General features: G+C 35.0%; 1 protein-coding gene across 1 annotated transcript in view; it reads left to right on the top strand.

Moving 5' to 3' along the window:
• CFAP299 (cilia and flagella associated protein 299) overlaps positions 1 to 13527 on the top strand; it is a 136736-nt gene that overhangs the window by 38307 nt on the left and 84902 nt on the right. Inside the window, exon 2 of the mRNA XM_017893944.1 lies at positions 2625 to 2767. Within this exon, the coding sequence (XP_017749433.1) occupies positions 2625 to 2767 (143 nt within the window). The remainder of the gene's footprint in view (positions 1 to 2624; positions 2768 to 13527) is intronic.

Here is a 13527-nt window from a genome sequence, read left to right as displayed (position 1 = left end):
TATATATATATATATATATATATATGCTAATAAGCTTGTTTTTAATTTAAACATTTAGTCATTTATACTTATTGCAATTACTTAATTATTTTAACTTGTTATAATCTGTATGAGTTTGCTAAGGCTGCCACTACAAAATACCCCAGACAATGCCTTAAGCAATGCAATTTTATTTTCTTACAGTTCTGGAAGTTGGAAGTCCAAGATAATTGAAGGTGTTGGCAGATTTGGTTTCTTATGAGAGTTCTTTTTGCTTTCCTTGCAGATGGCCATCTTCTTGCTATGTCCTCACATAGTCTTGACTCTGTGCACATGCACCCTGGCATCTCTCTGTGTGTCCACATTTACACAGTCAGCTTGCATTAGAGCCCACCCTAAAATGCTCATTGTAATGTATTCTCATTTCAAAAGGCTCTGTCTTCAAATACAGTCAATTCTGTGGTACTGGAGTTCAGGGTGTCAATATATGAATTTGGGGAGGACACAATTGAACCCATGGCACTATCTTTACATTTTGTGTATTTTATTTTTCCTGACTCTTCTATAATTTTCCTTTTCATTATTGCCTTCTATTTAATTGGTTGATTAACTTTATATATCCCACTATAATTTAAAGGTCATATATACTATTTCTTATTTCTTAATAATCATCCTAGATTTATACACACATATTTATCAAATTCTAAAATGGATCAATACATCTGCCCTCATTTCTGAAAAATTCCAGAACATCACAACACTTTAATCACTTCCTCCGAACATATGTCTATTTCAAACATTTTAAACACATTATTCTTTTTATTTAAGAAGCCATTATTGTTGTTTTATACAGTCAATATTTGTTTCTATTTACCTCTATATTTCCAACTTTCTTTGATTATTATTTTTTCTTTATCTTTGACTCGACAGCTAGAATCATTCCTTTTGCCTGAAATATATCCTACAGAATTTCTTTGAGCAATGATCTTGTTAGTCAAGTACCTCATTATTTTTTTTTTTTTTTGGTCTGAAGAAGTTCATATTTTGCTCACTGGAAAGAATTTTCCCTGGCGTACTGTTCTTGGATAATTCTTATATTTTCTGGATTCATTGAAGATAGTACTTCATGCATTTTCGATTTCTCAGCTTTCTGTTGAGGCAATAAGTTCTATAAGCCTCTGTCTCTGAAAGATAGAATTTGTTTCCTGCATCCCCACCCTACAAGGTCATGGAAACCTTGCTCCAGTTCCCTGAGGTTGGGCATATGCTTTCAGAACAAAGATTATTTTAAGGCCCTGCTCTCCTCTCTGGGTTCCTGCTTTCACTTAGTTTTTGGACTCTGGATATTTCTTTTCCTTGCCAGGGCGTCAATGCGTTTTACAAGTTATTGTTTTAGATTTTATTCAGAATTTTTATTTGTTTTTAGTAGGAAAGTCAGTCACAATATCTAGTCTGCCATTCTGCTGGAGAAATAAGTTTGGTTTATCTCTCATTTAAAGACAGTGGGGAGGACATTGGGAAATTTTTCTTTTTCTGTTAATATAATTCCATGGGGAGGGGGCTTTCTCTCTGTCTTTGTCTCTGTCTCTGTGTGCGTGTGTGTGTATGTGTGTGTCCTAATATGACATAACTGACATCGGGAGCAACTATGATAGTGAAAAGATGTCAAGTACCTTTAGGAATACATACGAAATATTGAAAATTATGGCTCATGTCCTTGTTTAAGGAGGTGCAGCCTTTCTAGACATTGGTCTGTAGTGTGAGTCTCAAGAAGTCTCTGAGTTACTATTTGTTTCTAATTTGTGCTGCGTAAATTAAGAAATAAGTGGCTTAAAAGCATGGAGAAATTGATACTAATTTACATGGAGTTATATGGGCAAAATGAAAGGGGCTGAGGATTGAAGTCTGTATAAGAATGCACACAGAAATAACAAAGAATGCTAGTTCCTCCTGCCATATCAGTGGGATATATAACTAAACCATCACAATGCTTTCTCCCCTTAACCAAAAACTTGCAGCACAGTATTCTCAGCATTCAATACTAAACAGAGTAGGCAATCAAGATAAAACTATCAGCATAATAACAACTAATTGTTAATTTGTTAATTGCATCTCTGTTCTTTTCATTTTTCAAATGGAATATTGTAATATTGTGAGTCCTTTTTTTTTTTTTTTTTTTTTTTTGAGATGGAATGTTGCTCTGTCACCAGGCTGGAGTGCGGTGGCGCATTCTTGGCTCACTGCAACATCTGCCTCCTGGGTTCGAGCGATTCCCCTGCTTCAGCCTCCCGAGTAGCTGGGATTATAGGTGCACACCACCATGCCTGGCTAATTTTTTGTATTTTAGTAAAGATGGGATTTTACCATGTTGGCCAGGATGGTCTTGATCTCCTCACCTCGTGATCTGCCCACTTCGGCCTCCCAAAGTGCTGGCCTTACAGGTGTGAGCCACCGTGCCAGGCCAGTAATGTGTGTTTTTAGGTGCAGTGGGGGAAAAGAATCTGTTCAATGTTATAACCACTATTTCAGAAACCCTGCTTCCTAAGGTCACTCATATTAGTGTTTTAAATCATTCTATCCTATGGCATTCTATAATAAATCAGCTCTTTTATGTTTTTGTCTTATTCCCTATTCTGTGCTACCAGTCCGTGATCTTTATTCGTGACAGAAATTCTTATGGGCAAGAGATATCAGGATACATCGACTATGCCCACAGGCTAAAGACGGAAGATTTCGAAGTCTACTTTAGTGGAAAAAAAAGACTCCTTCCAAGGACTACAGATATAAGGTGAATTATATATAATTCTTGCACCCTTAGAGGCAGGAACAAAGACTTTTTATTTTATGGTCTACATTGCGCCTAAAATGCTAATGTATACATAATAGGAATGTGATACAACTGATTATTAATACGAAAATAATTCTTAAAATAAGGAATAAGCATAGATGCATGGTTTTTCCTTTAACAGCCTGAGAAAAAAGATTTTTCAGAGACAAGATAAGTAAATTCCCAGTGACATTCCTTTTCAATGATAAGTAGCGCCTAAAATTTGTTAACCTCATGAGGTTTTTGCAGCACTTGGGACTTGGTCTGCCCCTAAGGCTCAAGAGCAGCTCATCTAACATGTTTTCCTCCACTTTTCTTTGGTTGCCAGCCAAATAGCTGGCCCCTGATCAGCTCACCCGCATTTCTCTCATCTGTGTCCTATTCTGGGACACCCATTCCTTCCCATCCATCATTCTTTTTACTACCGACCAGTGCCTTTTATTCTAGAACTCTTGTCCATCACCTAGCATCTACTCTACACTGCCAATCTATTCACAGATGGGTTCTTCTACTCCCTTCTAAATAGCATGCAAGCTAAAACATTTTATTCTCTCTTATTTAACTATGTAACCCCAAAATTAGTAGCAGCATTATGCTTTAACTCTCCACTGCTATATTCAGATTATTTGAAGATTATAATAATACCTACCTCTTCTGAGATGCCTGTTATCCTCTATCCACCCTTACTGATATTATCTGAAGACTTCCTTACCCATCACCCTTTTGTGGTTTGTTTGTTTTTGAGACAGAGTCTCTCTCTGTCGCCCAGGCTGGAGTGCAATGGCACAATCTTGGATCGCTGCAACTTCCACCTCCTGGGTTCAAGCAATTCTCTTGTCTCAGCCTCCCATGTAGCTAGGACTACAGGCACACACCACCATGTCTGGTTACTTTTTGTATTTTTAGTAGAGGCAGGGTTCCACCATATTGGTCATGCTGGTCTCAAACTCCTGACCTCAGGTGATCCACCGGCCTCAGCCTCCCGAAGTGCTGGGATTACAGGCGTCAGTCATCGAGCCTGACTCCCATCACCACTTTAATGGACTTAGCTCTTTTTTATCCTACCTAGGATAACATTTCATTTAACTTCTCTCTTGCAATAATCCCCACTGCCCATGTCTTTTCAGTCTTTGGTTGTATCTGACCTACTAACATTCCAAAGTAGATTGATCCAGAGATTTTTTCCACTGCACTTGTTGCGACACCCCTGGGTACTGCTGAAGGAAATTTTAGGAAATTTCACAAAGCTGTGGATGGCTACTGATAATTTATAGTTTCCAAACACAATCGAGCCCTTTGTGACTCTTAAAACTTATGCTCAAAATTAATGTCGTTTTAATTTCTGAAGCCTGCTGTTGCTTCTGTATCACCTGTCTTGGTAAATGGCACCACCCTTGAAACCAAAGGCAAAATCCAGATGTTATCCTAGACCTCTTGTTTTTCGTCACCACCTTTATAACTAATAATTTATTAAAAACCCTGAATTCTATTATCTTAACAGCTTTGTTTTGTTAAAGGAAATGTAAGATATCTCATTTCACCTGCAAACACTTCAGCATGGATCTTTATCTGATGACATTTTTAAAGAAAGCATCTTGACATTATCATACCTAACAAAATACTTTCCTTATGTCATCTAATACCTAGTTCATATTTCATTTTCACCCTTAATAAAATTTAATTGACTGTCTAATTTATTTTTTATAGTTTATTTGACCAATCAAAATTTAAGTGATATTGTATTTCATCTTACTATATCTTGACCTCTTGCACATATTTATTTATTTATTTATTTATTTATTTATTTATTTATTTTTTACAATGGTCCCCCTCATTCTCTTTATCTTCTACATTATTGATTTGTTGGAGAAACCAGGTCCTAAAAAACATTGTCCTCAAATGTCTCACATTCTGGATTTTACTGATCCAGTAAAATCATGCTGTTTGTTCTACTGTCTATGTTCCTCTATTCCCTATAAACTGATTTGATAAAATGGAGTATAATTTTTTTCTAAGTAAGAAATTTTAATGTGTGATGCTCTATACTGAGTATTGCCCCAATTTTAGATCTCCTGAGCTCAATCAGTAGGTTCAGGTGATGCCAGTCTAATTACTTCATTACAAGATTTTTCCATAAAATTTCACCCAATGGTGTTAGCATCTATTATTGAAAGCCACCTAAATATTTTTACTAAGGGTTGAATAATGGATGGATGCAGCTGGAAACCATCATTCTTAGCAAACTATCACAAGAACAGAAAACTAAACACCGCATGTTCTCACTCATAGGTGGGAACTGAACAATGAGATCACTATGAGATCACTTGGACTCGGGAAGGGGAACATCACACACTGGGGCCTATCATGGGGAGGGGGGAGGAGGGAGGGATTGCAGTGGGGAGTTATACATGATATAAATGATGAATTGATGNAAAAATAAATAAATAAATAAATAATGAATCTATAATTCTATTATTTATCCTGAGTTTTTAGCTTGAATTCTTCTATGGAGAAAATCTTTTCCTTATCACTTATTTGGTTACCTTGAAAGAAATTCATGCAGAAATACAAAATAAATATTTTTTTAATTTATAGAAAATTCAAAGCCAGAAACACAAAAGAGCGTACAGATTATGCCAAATTATTTTTCAGAGTAGTTGTATCATTTTGTATCCATGAGAAGTCTTGTATAAGTGATCTGGTTAACCCTCGTCCTCACCAACACAAGATATTAATAAACTGTTCTTTCCCACTGTAGTGAGTTATAAATGATCTCTCAGTGTGGTTTTAATTTTTATTTACTTGATTATTTATTAGATTGGGCATCTTTTATTGGCTGTTCAGATTTTCTTTCTGTAAAGTACCTGTTAAGATTTTTCCCTATTCTTTCAAGTGAGTTATTCTTTTCTTATAAATTATACGATTCTTTTATTTATTTTGGATACTGATTAATCCTTTGCCTCTTATGTGTATTACAAAATATCATCTCTCTGTGTGTAGTTCTTCTTGTATTTGTTTTCATTGATTTTGATGGTCAGAAATCAGAAGTTCTGATAGTCATCTTAATGCATTTTAAACGTTACCTCTACAGTTTGCACTTTTGTATTTTGTTTAATAAGTTCCATCCTTTTTGGAAGTCATAAATATACTGTCCTATAGGATATTATAGTTTTGCTTTTGATTTTATATCTTTAACTGCCCAGTATTAATATAGAATATGGTAGTTAGGCAGTTGTTATTGGGAAAAAAAGTCCCTTTGGTATATGAAGTTCCATACTTAGTTTGATTCAGAACTGAAGCCAAAATTTAAAATTAAATATTTCATAATGTCTCTATATCCTTACCTTTTGGCATGGCCTTTTATTCTATGTAGAGACAAACATCTTGTGTCTATGATTAGAATCTAGTCTTGCATTTTTACTGTGGAAAACACAAATGTCAATAGACAGCTGCTACTATTATGAAATGCAGCAGTAGAAAGGGCCCTGACCACTTGGCAATCTTTTCAATTCAGCTTCCATCTTAACTATGTCTTTAAGATTAAGTACTTTCTTTTCAACACACTTGTGAGTAATTATAAGTGGATAGTAGATTACAGTTTCAAGTTCCTTCACACTTCCCTATTGATATGGGTATGACAAGCATTATTCTTACCATCTGAGAGAGAATAAAATAAATAGTAAACCACTTACTAAAGTTCGTAAGTGAAACAGTGATGAGAGAGGATAAGTTCTTCAGCATTCTGATTCACTGCTCACCTCTAGAACACTATTCCTGGTTTAAGCTTTTATATCCCAAGGACAACTGTACCATGTGGAATCATTTATATTTGGCTCCACATATATTTGCATACATTTCCATGTTTATGCATTTGTTGAACAAAGATCTAAAGCTTGCCTATAGAGCTCTACCCATCCCTCAGATAGGATAATCAAGAGGAAATGAAAATTTTCTTTGTGTTTCTTTTAGAGCTTCCATGAAATATTCATACCCTTGACCAGAAAATGACCTTAAATACTAAAGCTTTGAAAGGTATTATTGTCAAATTTCCCTTGAAGTCCCATTGTCTGTTTTATTAAAATGTTTAACGTTCCAAGCCCCTGAAGTTAGAATTATATGCACTTATCCTGTGCTTAAGTGCATTCTTATGAAAGCATTCTGGTAACATATTGGCTGATTCTCAAGTTTAAAAAGGAAAAAAAGCGGTAAATGAACCCAGGGCTTCTACAAATAGTATTAAAATGTTGCCTGTTTTTAAAGTTATTAATGCTTTTCCAAATTCAAATATGGCGATTGTTCATTAGAATATTAGTTTAGTCTCTTCAGCAGAGGTTCACTGAATTTGAAAGAGGGGGAAATACTTTGAGCGAAAACCTGCTAGCTGTAGGAGACTTACCACAACTACCTAGCTCCCTGATACACAAAGTATAGTCCATGAACCCGTAGTGAAGCATCTCAGGCTCTCTTTCAACCACTGAGTTAGAATCAGTATATTAACATGATCCTCAATATTTCCATATGCTTATTTGTCTTAGTTTGTACTGCTATTAACAAAATACCACAGACTGGGTAATTTATAAACAACAGAAATTTATTTCTCATGGTTTTGGAGGCTGGAAAGTCCAAGACCAAGGTGCTGGCAGAATTGCCATTTGGTGAGGCCTTCTTTCTGCTTCCAAGATGGTACCAGAAAAGGATTTAAACTAGTTCCCTTCAGTTTCTTTATAAGACACTAATCCATTTCTGAGGCAGAGTTATCATGACTTATCACTTTCCAAAAGCCCTACCACTTAATACACCAGTTTTAACATAAATTTTGGAGGGGACACATTCAAACCATAGCAATATTAAATTTTGAGAAGCATGCTCTAGACTGGTGCTCTCTGGTACGGTAGCTACTACCCGCATATGGCCACCGAGTACTTGACATATGGTTAACCTTAAATTAAGATGTACTGTGAGTGTAAAATGCACACTTGATTCGGCAGACTTCTCATAAAAATACAAAATAGCTTATTAGTAATTAATATTACATGTTAAAATAATAATGTGATAGATACGTTCAGTTAAATAAAATACATTATTAAAATAATTTTACCTATTTCTTTTTATTTGTTTTTAATGTGACTACTAGAAAATTCAAAAATACATCTGTGGTTCACATTGCTGACTCATATCATACTATATTTCCATCAAGCAACACTATTCTGGTCTACTTGTCCCCAACACAGAGGCTCAATCTCACCCCAATCTTTAGAACCAGTACTAATCTTAGATAGGAATGATGTAAGAAGCCAGAAACCAGAGATCACCAATTAGTCATTGGACCAGATCTGCCTGCAGAATTTTTTATTTGGCCTGCACAATTGTATGTAAAATTGTGTCAATGTTTCAGAAACAAAAAATTCCCCACAAAATATCTTGGATTTGAAATTTTCTTTAAACTTATAAGATCCATTTACACAGAGCCTGCATTCTCTCATCTCAGCCGTCATCTAGAATTGAACTGCAGCTGCTTCCTCAGATGGGGCATATTTTTACTAGATTAACCCAGACTTGACTAATCACCTATATTGACATATGCACCATCACCCTTGAGTTACTCATGCATAGTACCTGCTAACTTCTTTTAGGCATTTGGGTTTGTGACTTCTGGTTTAAACTGCTATCTTAAATTCTAGAGGTCATATTTTCTGTTATCCTAGTCATGATATTCTTTGCTAACCCACTATGAGTGAGTTAATTTCAGCCCTTGGTCTCCCTCAGGTTGTTCCATACCACTATGGTTACAAGGTTGAACGGTGTCAGAGTCTGAGATGATTATAATGATGACTTAAAAATGATGATGATGTTAACTGAGCACTTACTGTGCATAGTACTAAATAATAACTAAAGCACTGTACTAAATTTATATATATTATATATTATATATAAATAATATATATTACACTTACAAATATATATATGTGTGTGTGTATGTATATATATATACATATATACTATATGTGTGTATATATACTATACTACATATATAGTACTAGTATTATACCGGTATATAATATTTCACTTTCCTTTGCCAAAAACCCTTAAATAGGTTAGGCGGAACCGTGAATGGTTTTGGGCGTATGTCCACCACCCAGATCATCAATCTGTGGGAATTTGTAATCCCACATATAAATCCTCACATGTCATGGGAGAGACCCAATGGGAGGTAATTGAATCACGGGGGCAGTTTTCTCCATACTGTTCTCATGATAGTGAGTGAGTTCTCACAAGATCTGATGGTTTTATAAGCATCTGGCATTTCCCCTGCTGGCACTCATTCTCTCTCCTGTTTCCCTGGGAAGAGGTGCCTTCTGCCATGATTGTAAGTTTCCTGAGGCTTCCCCAGCCATGCGGAACTGTAAGTCAATTAAACCTCTTTTCTTTATAAATTTCCCAGTCTTGTGTGTTTCCTTCTAGAAATATAATAATGGACTAATACAAGACCTTTTTCACATTTTAACACTTAAAGAACCTGTATCATAAAAGTGTTAGCTGGCTTAACCAAAGTTATATACAGACACATACACACATACAACCAGAAATCCAGGACCAAACAGAGATCACTGCCATTATTTTTTTATTATTATTCAGTACATTATTCCATTTAAGACTTTGACATGTAAAGATATCACTTTTGACCTCACATCCATATCCCAATCCTTGTCATATATTTTTTTGGCAGGAATGTGTCTTATGTGACAAGACCTAATTTGGGAATATTTTTTAGAACTTTAAGTAATCCTGCTGTCCACAGTTAAGACTAGGAAATTTTGGCCATCCTGTACCCACCCTTGCCACTTCCTTCTTTCATTGAGCTTGGCAGAAAATCCCCCTTTGTACTTAACCAGGCTTTCGTTTTCAGTCACTGTGAGTAGGAATTACAGTGTCCCCACAGCTTTGTGTGTGGAAGAGTTCTGAACAGAATTAAAAGTGACCTGTAATTGTGGTTTCAGCCTAAAAGTCTTTAGGGAAACATTGGCCCTGACTTGTTGAACCTCAGTTATGTCCCAGGATACTTTTAGAATCTATTCATATCCTCTGAACTGTGGTTCAAAAAATTTTTGTAATATCTACTTGGAATTCTTTTACACATAAATTTAATTTTCTAATACTTAACTCATTTTAGCTTCTCTTTATTCCAAGCTAAATATTAAGTACTGTCTCTCATGGAAAATTCAGAAATGGAGCAGAGATCCCAAAAGCCATATACTGTGCATATAACCCATAAACTAGGACTAACAGTTCCTACTGAATCATTACTAAAGTATCTGTCTGTGTCATCTAATGATAGAAATTATTCATGCACAGTTTGGTCCATTGCTTTAAAAGAAAAAGTCAGAATCCCAGAGCAATCACTTGGTAGTTTCTTTAGTTGTCTAGAATGTGTTTCCTTGAAGATTGTGTCTCTGGATAAACCTTAAGTGAATAATTAGAGATCTCACAAAACCTCTAGTTTATTGACACTGACTGTGGTTAACACAGGATTACTCTTTACATGAGATTTTTTCCAACTTTTGAAAATCTTTGGTCAAAAATACACAACATAAAATTTAACAGTTTAACCATTTCAAGTGTACAATTCAGTGACATTAAATATATTCAAATTTTGTGCAACTTTTCCAACTCTTTATTAGTAATTCTTTTAAATTTTGGAAAAGTTCAAAGAATAGTACAATGAAGGCCAATATACTCACAACCTAGACAAAACAATTGTTAACATTTTTCCAAATTCGCTTTTGGTATTTTGGTGTGTTTGTGTCTACGTTTGTACCATTTGAAAGTAGCTTACAGATTTCACCCTAAAATATTTCATCTTGCATCTCCTGAGTATAAGGACATCCTTCTACATAACATCACATTATTCTAGATAAAAAAATTCATAATTATTTTCTACAATCATCTAATGTTTAGCTCATATTTAAATTTTCTTAATTATGTCCAAAATGTATTGTAGCTACTTGTGTGAATCATCATTCAATCAACATATAAAAATTACATTGCTTGCATCTCTTGACTGTCTTTTTCTTTAAAAGAGCACCTCTCTCCATACTTCCCAGCCAAATATTCTTTTCTTTGTGATGACATTGACTTTTTAAAAACACAGGACCCTTGTCTTTTAGATTGTTCCACATTCTGAACTTGTCTGGTTGTTTCCTGGTGGTAATATCTGACTCATTGCTCTTATCTCTGCATTTTCTTTATACTGGGAGATATCTGTAAAGGCTTAATTTTGTTCAGTATAAATATTTCTTTTAGACAAGAACTTCTCCATTACATATTACATCATGTCAGGAAGCACCTAATGTCAAGTTGTCCCATTAGGTGGGACAACAGGTGTTTGACCTGTTGGTTGAAGAAGACTTGCTATACCATTCCTCTAAAAAGATATATTTTCCTTTTTTAACAAAATTGTGTAGTACTTAAACTAGTATGAACTAACCTTTGTGTATTTATATAAACCTACTTGTTTTTCTATTTTTTCTTTAAAATTTACATTTTACAAGAAAGTATATTAGTATCAAATTAACCTTGCTTTCCAGAGTTATTTTCATTAAATTTTCTAAATTAGAAGAAAGGGTAGTACTTGTGGTAACAGAATTTAAGTAGAGTTAAAGCTGTAAGTGGAGCTTGCTGGAATTGTACACAACTTTCAATGTAGAAATAAGTTATGCACCAAAATTAAATTGTTTATTGTTTAGAACTCAGAATCATTTTCCTTGAGATACTGTCTTATCAGAGATAGTTTGTCAGGTCATTTCACAAATTTTCAAACCCATTATTTCCATGGAAAACTTAATTTTATTTTATGTGGTAAAAAGAAACTTGAGGACATTAATTAATATCTCTACTGTCCTACAATTTCCGTGTCTCAGGTCTTATGATGACCATATCATTTGGGTTAATAAAAGAAATAAGGATGCACCATGATCATTATTCTTTAGATAACATTTCCATGGACACCACACAATAAAATCACTAAGGTAAATGATGCTTCAGGGGACACATTTCGCTAGCTGGGGTATCAGGAAATATCAGTTCCTATTCTTGGAGTATATGTAAATCAGTATATTTCAGGAAGAATTTGTGCAGTGGTCCAACATTAGCAACTTGGGTAGCCCTAGAAATCTAGTGATAATTGGAAATCTAAACTCTAGAGATGCTTCAGTGTAAACCCCACAAATGAAGAAATAATTAGCCTGCTTACAGACAAAAGGGTAGATGTAACAAAAATGGGACTAGATCTTAGGTCTCCTAATCCATAGTCCAAGTTTTGTTTAACATTCCAGCATGCTGTATATTTATCTATTTTTTGATTGCCTGACCATTACACATTAGAAGAATTACATGTTAATTTAGCTGTAGAAGTGGCCGTATAATGTTAACTTGTTGATTACATGGATCTAAAAATCTCATCTTAGTATTTTCATTTGTTTTAACATTCAGCATTTTTACTTTCAATTGAAATTTATGTTTAATTTTTATTTATTATTTACATATTATTTTTAAAGAGCGTGAGTGAAACAGATAAGCCCTCAAGATGTGTAATTTTAATTAATGAACATACCTTACAATCTGGTAACATGTGTATGCACCACTGTGACAAAATTTAATGAAATGGGTTAATGGCACTTATTAAAGTTGTTCAGCTTCTCTAGTCATAATACAGAATTCAACCAGTCCTCCATTTCTTATATTCAAATAAATAAAGTGATAAATGAGTCCAAACATGAAAAGTCAAGTCATTCAGAATGCCGACATACCTTCTTATTAGTTCCTGTAGTCTCTCTTCACTATCATTCATGCAATTGGAGGTCTACAAAGTCAGACCTTTGGGATTCTATTGTTTAAATTCCAGGATAAACTGAGTACCAAAGTCCTTTGACTGTGATGCACTGTCAAGAAAGTTCAGAAAATGAACATAAAAAATGAAGGATGGGAAAAATGAAAGAGGAAAGAAAGGAGAAACAGAAGGAAGGAAGGGGGGAGAAAGGGGGAAAATAATCTATTCAACAGGAAAGGAAGGAGGGAAGAGAGGATGGAAATGGCTTGAAGTTCATGAAAATACCTCCAAATTAAGAAGGCTTCTTGAATGTCTTTTGCATCAATACATGAAATGAGTTCATTTAAATAAGAATTATTGCTTTGGGGAAGGTGGGGGAATGTCAGCAAGATGGCAAAGTAGAAAGTCATAGCTCTTGTTTCTCCAGAAAAAAAAAAAAAAAAAACAAAAAAAGTCAATATAACAACAGTATTAGTGCCAAAATATTTTGAGGAGAAATTCAGAATGCAGTTAAGAAATAGAATCATCTGGGCGCAGTAGCTCACGCCTGTAATCCCAGCACTTTGGGAGGCCAAGGCAAGCAGATCACAAGGTCAGGAGTTTGAGAACAGCCTGGCCAATATGGTGAAATCTTGTCTCTACTGAAAATAAAAAAGTAGCCGAACATGGTGGCAGGCGCCTGTAGTCCCAGCTACTCAGGAGGCTGAGGCAGGAGAATCACTTGAACCCAGGAGGCAGAGGTTGCAGTGGGCCAAGATCGCATCATTGGGCTCCAGGCTGGGTGACACAGCGAGACTCCATCTCAAAAAAAAAAAAAAAAAAGAGGAAATTTTACTTCCATGTGGGTTCCTCCCGAAAACAACCTTAGTTTAGCACTGAGAAGCTTGCCTTAGAA

Source organism: Rhinopithecus bieti, unplaced genomic scaffold (genome assembly GCF_001698545.2).
Source record: "Rhinopithecus bieti isolate Rb0 unplaced genomic scaffold, ASM169854v2 scaffold_23591, whole genome shotgun sequence".
Lineage (NCBI taxonomy): Eukaryota > Metazoa > Chordata > Mammalia > Primates > Cercopithecidae > Rhinopithecus > Rhinopithecus bieti.
The sequence above is the reverse complement of the archived record's forward strand: the minus strand, read 5'-3'. Positions and strand labels throughout refer to the sequence as shown.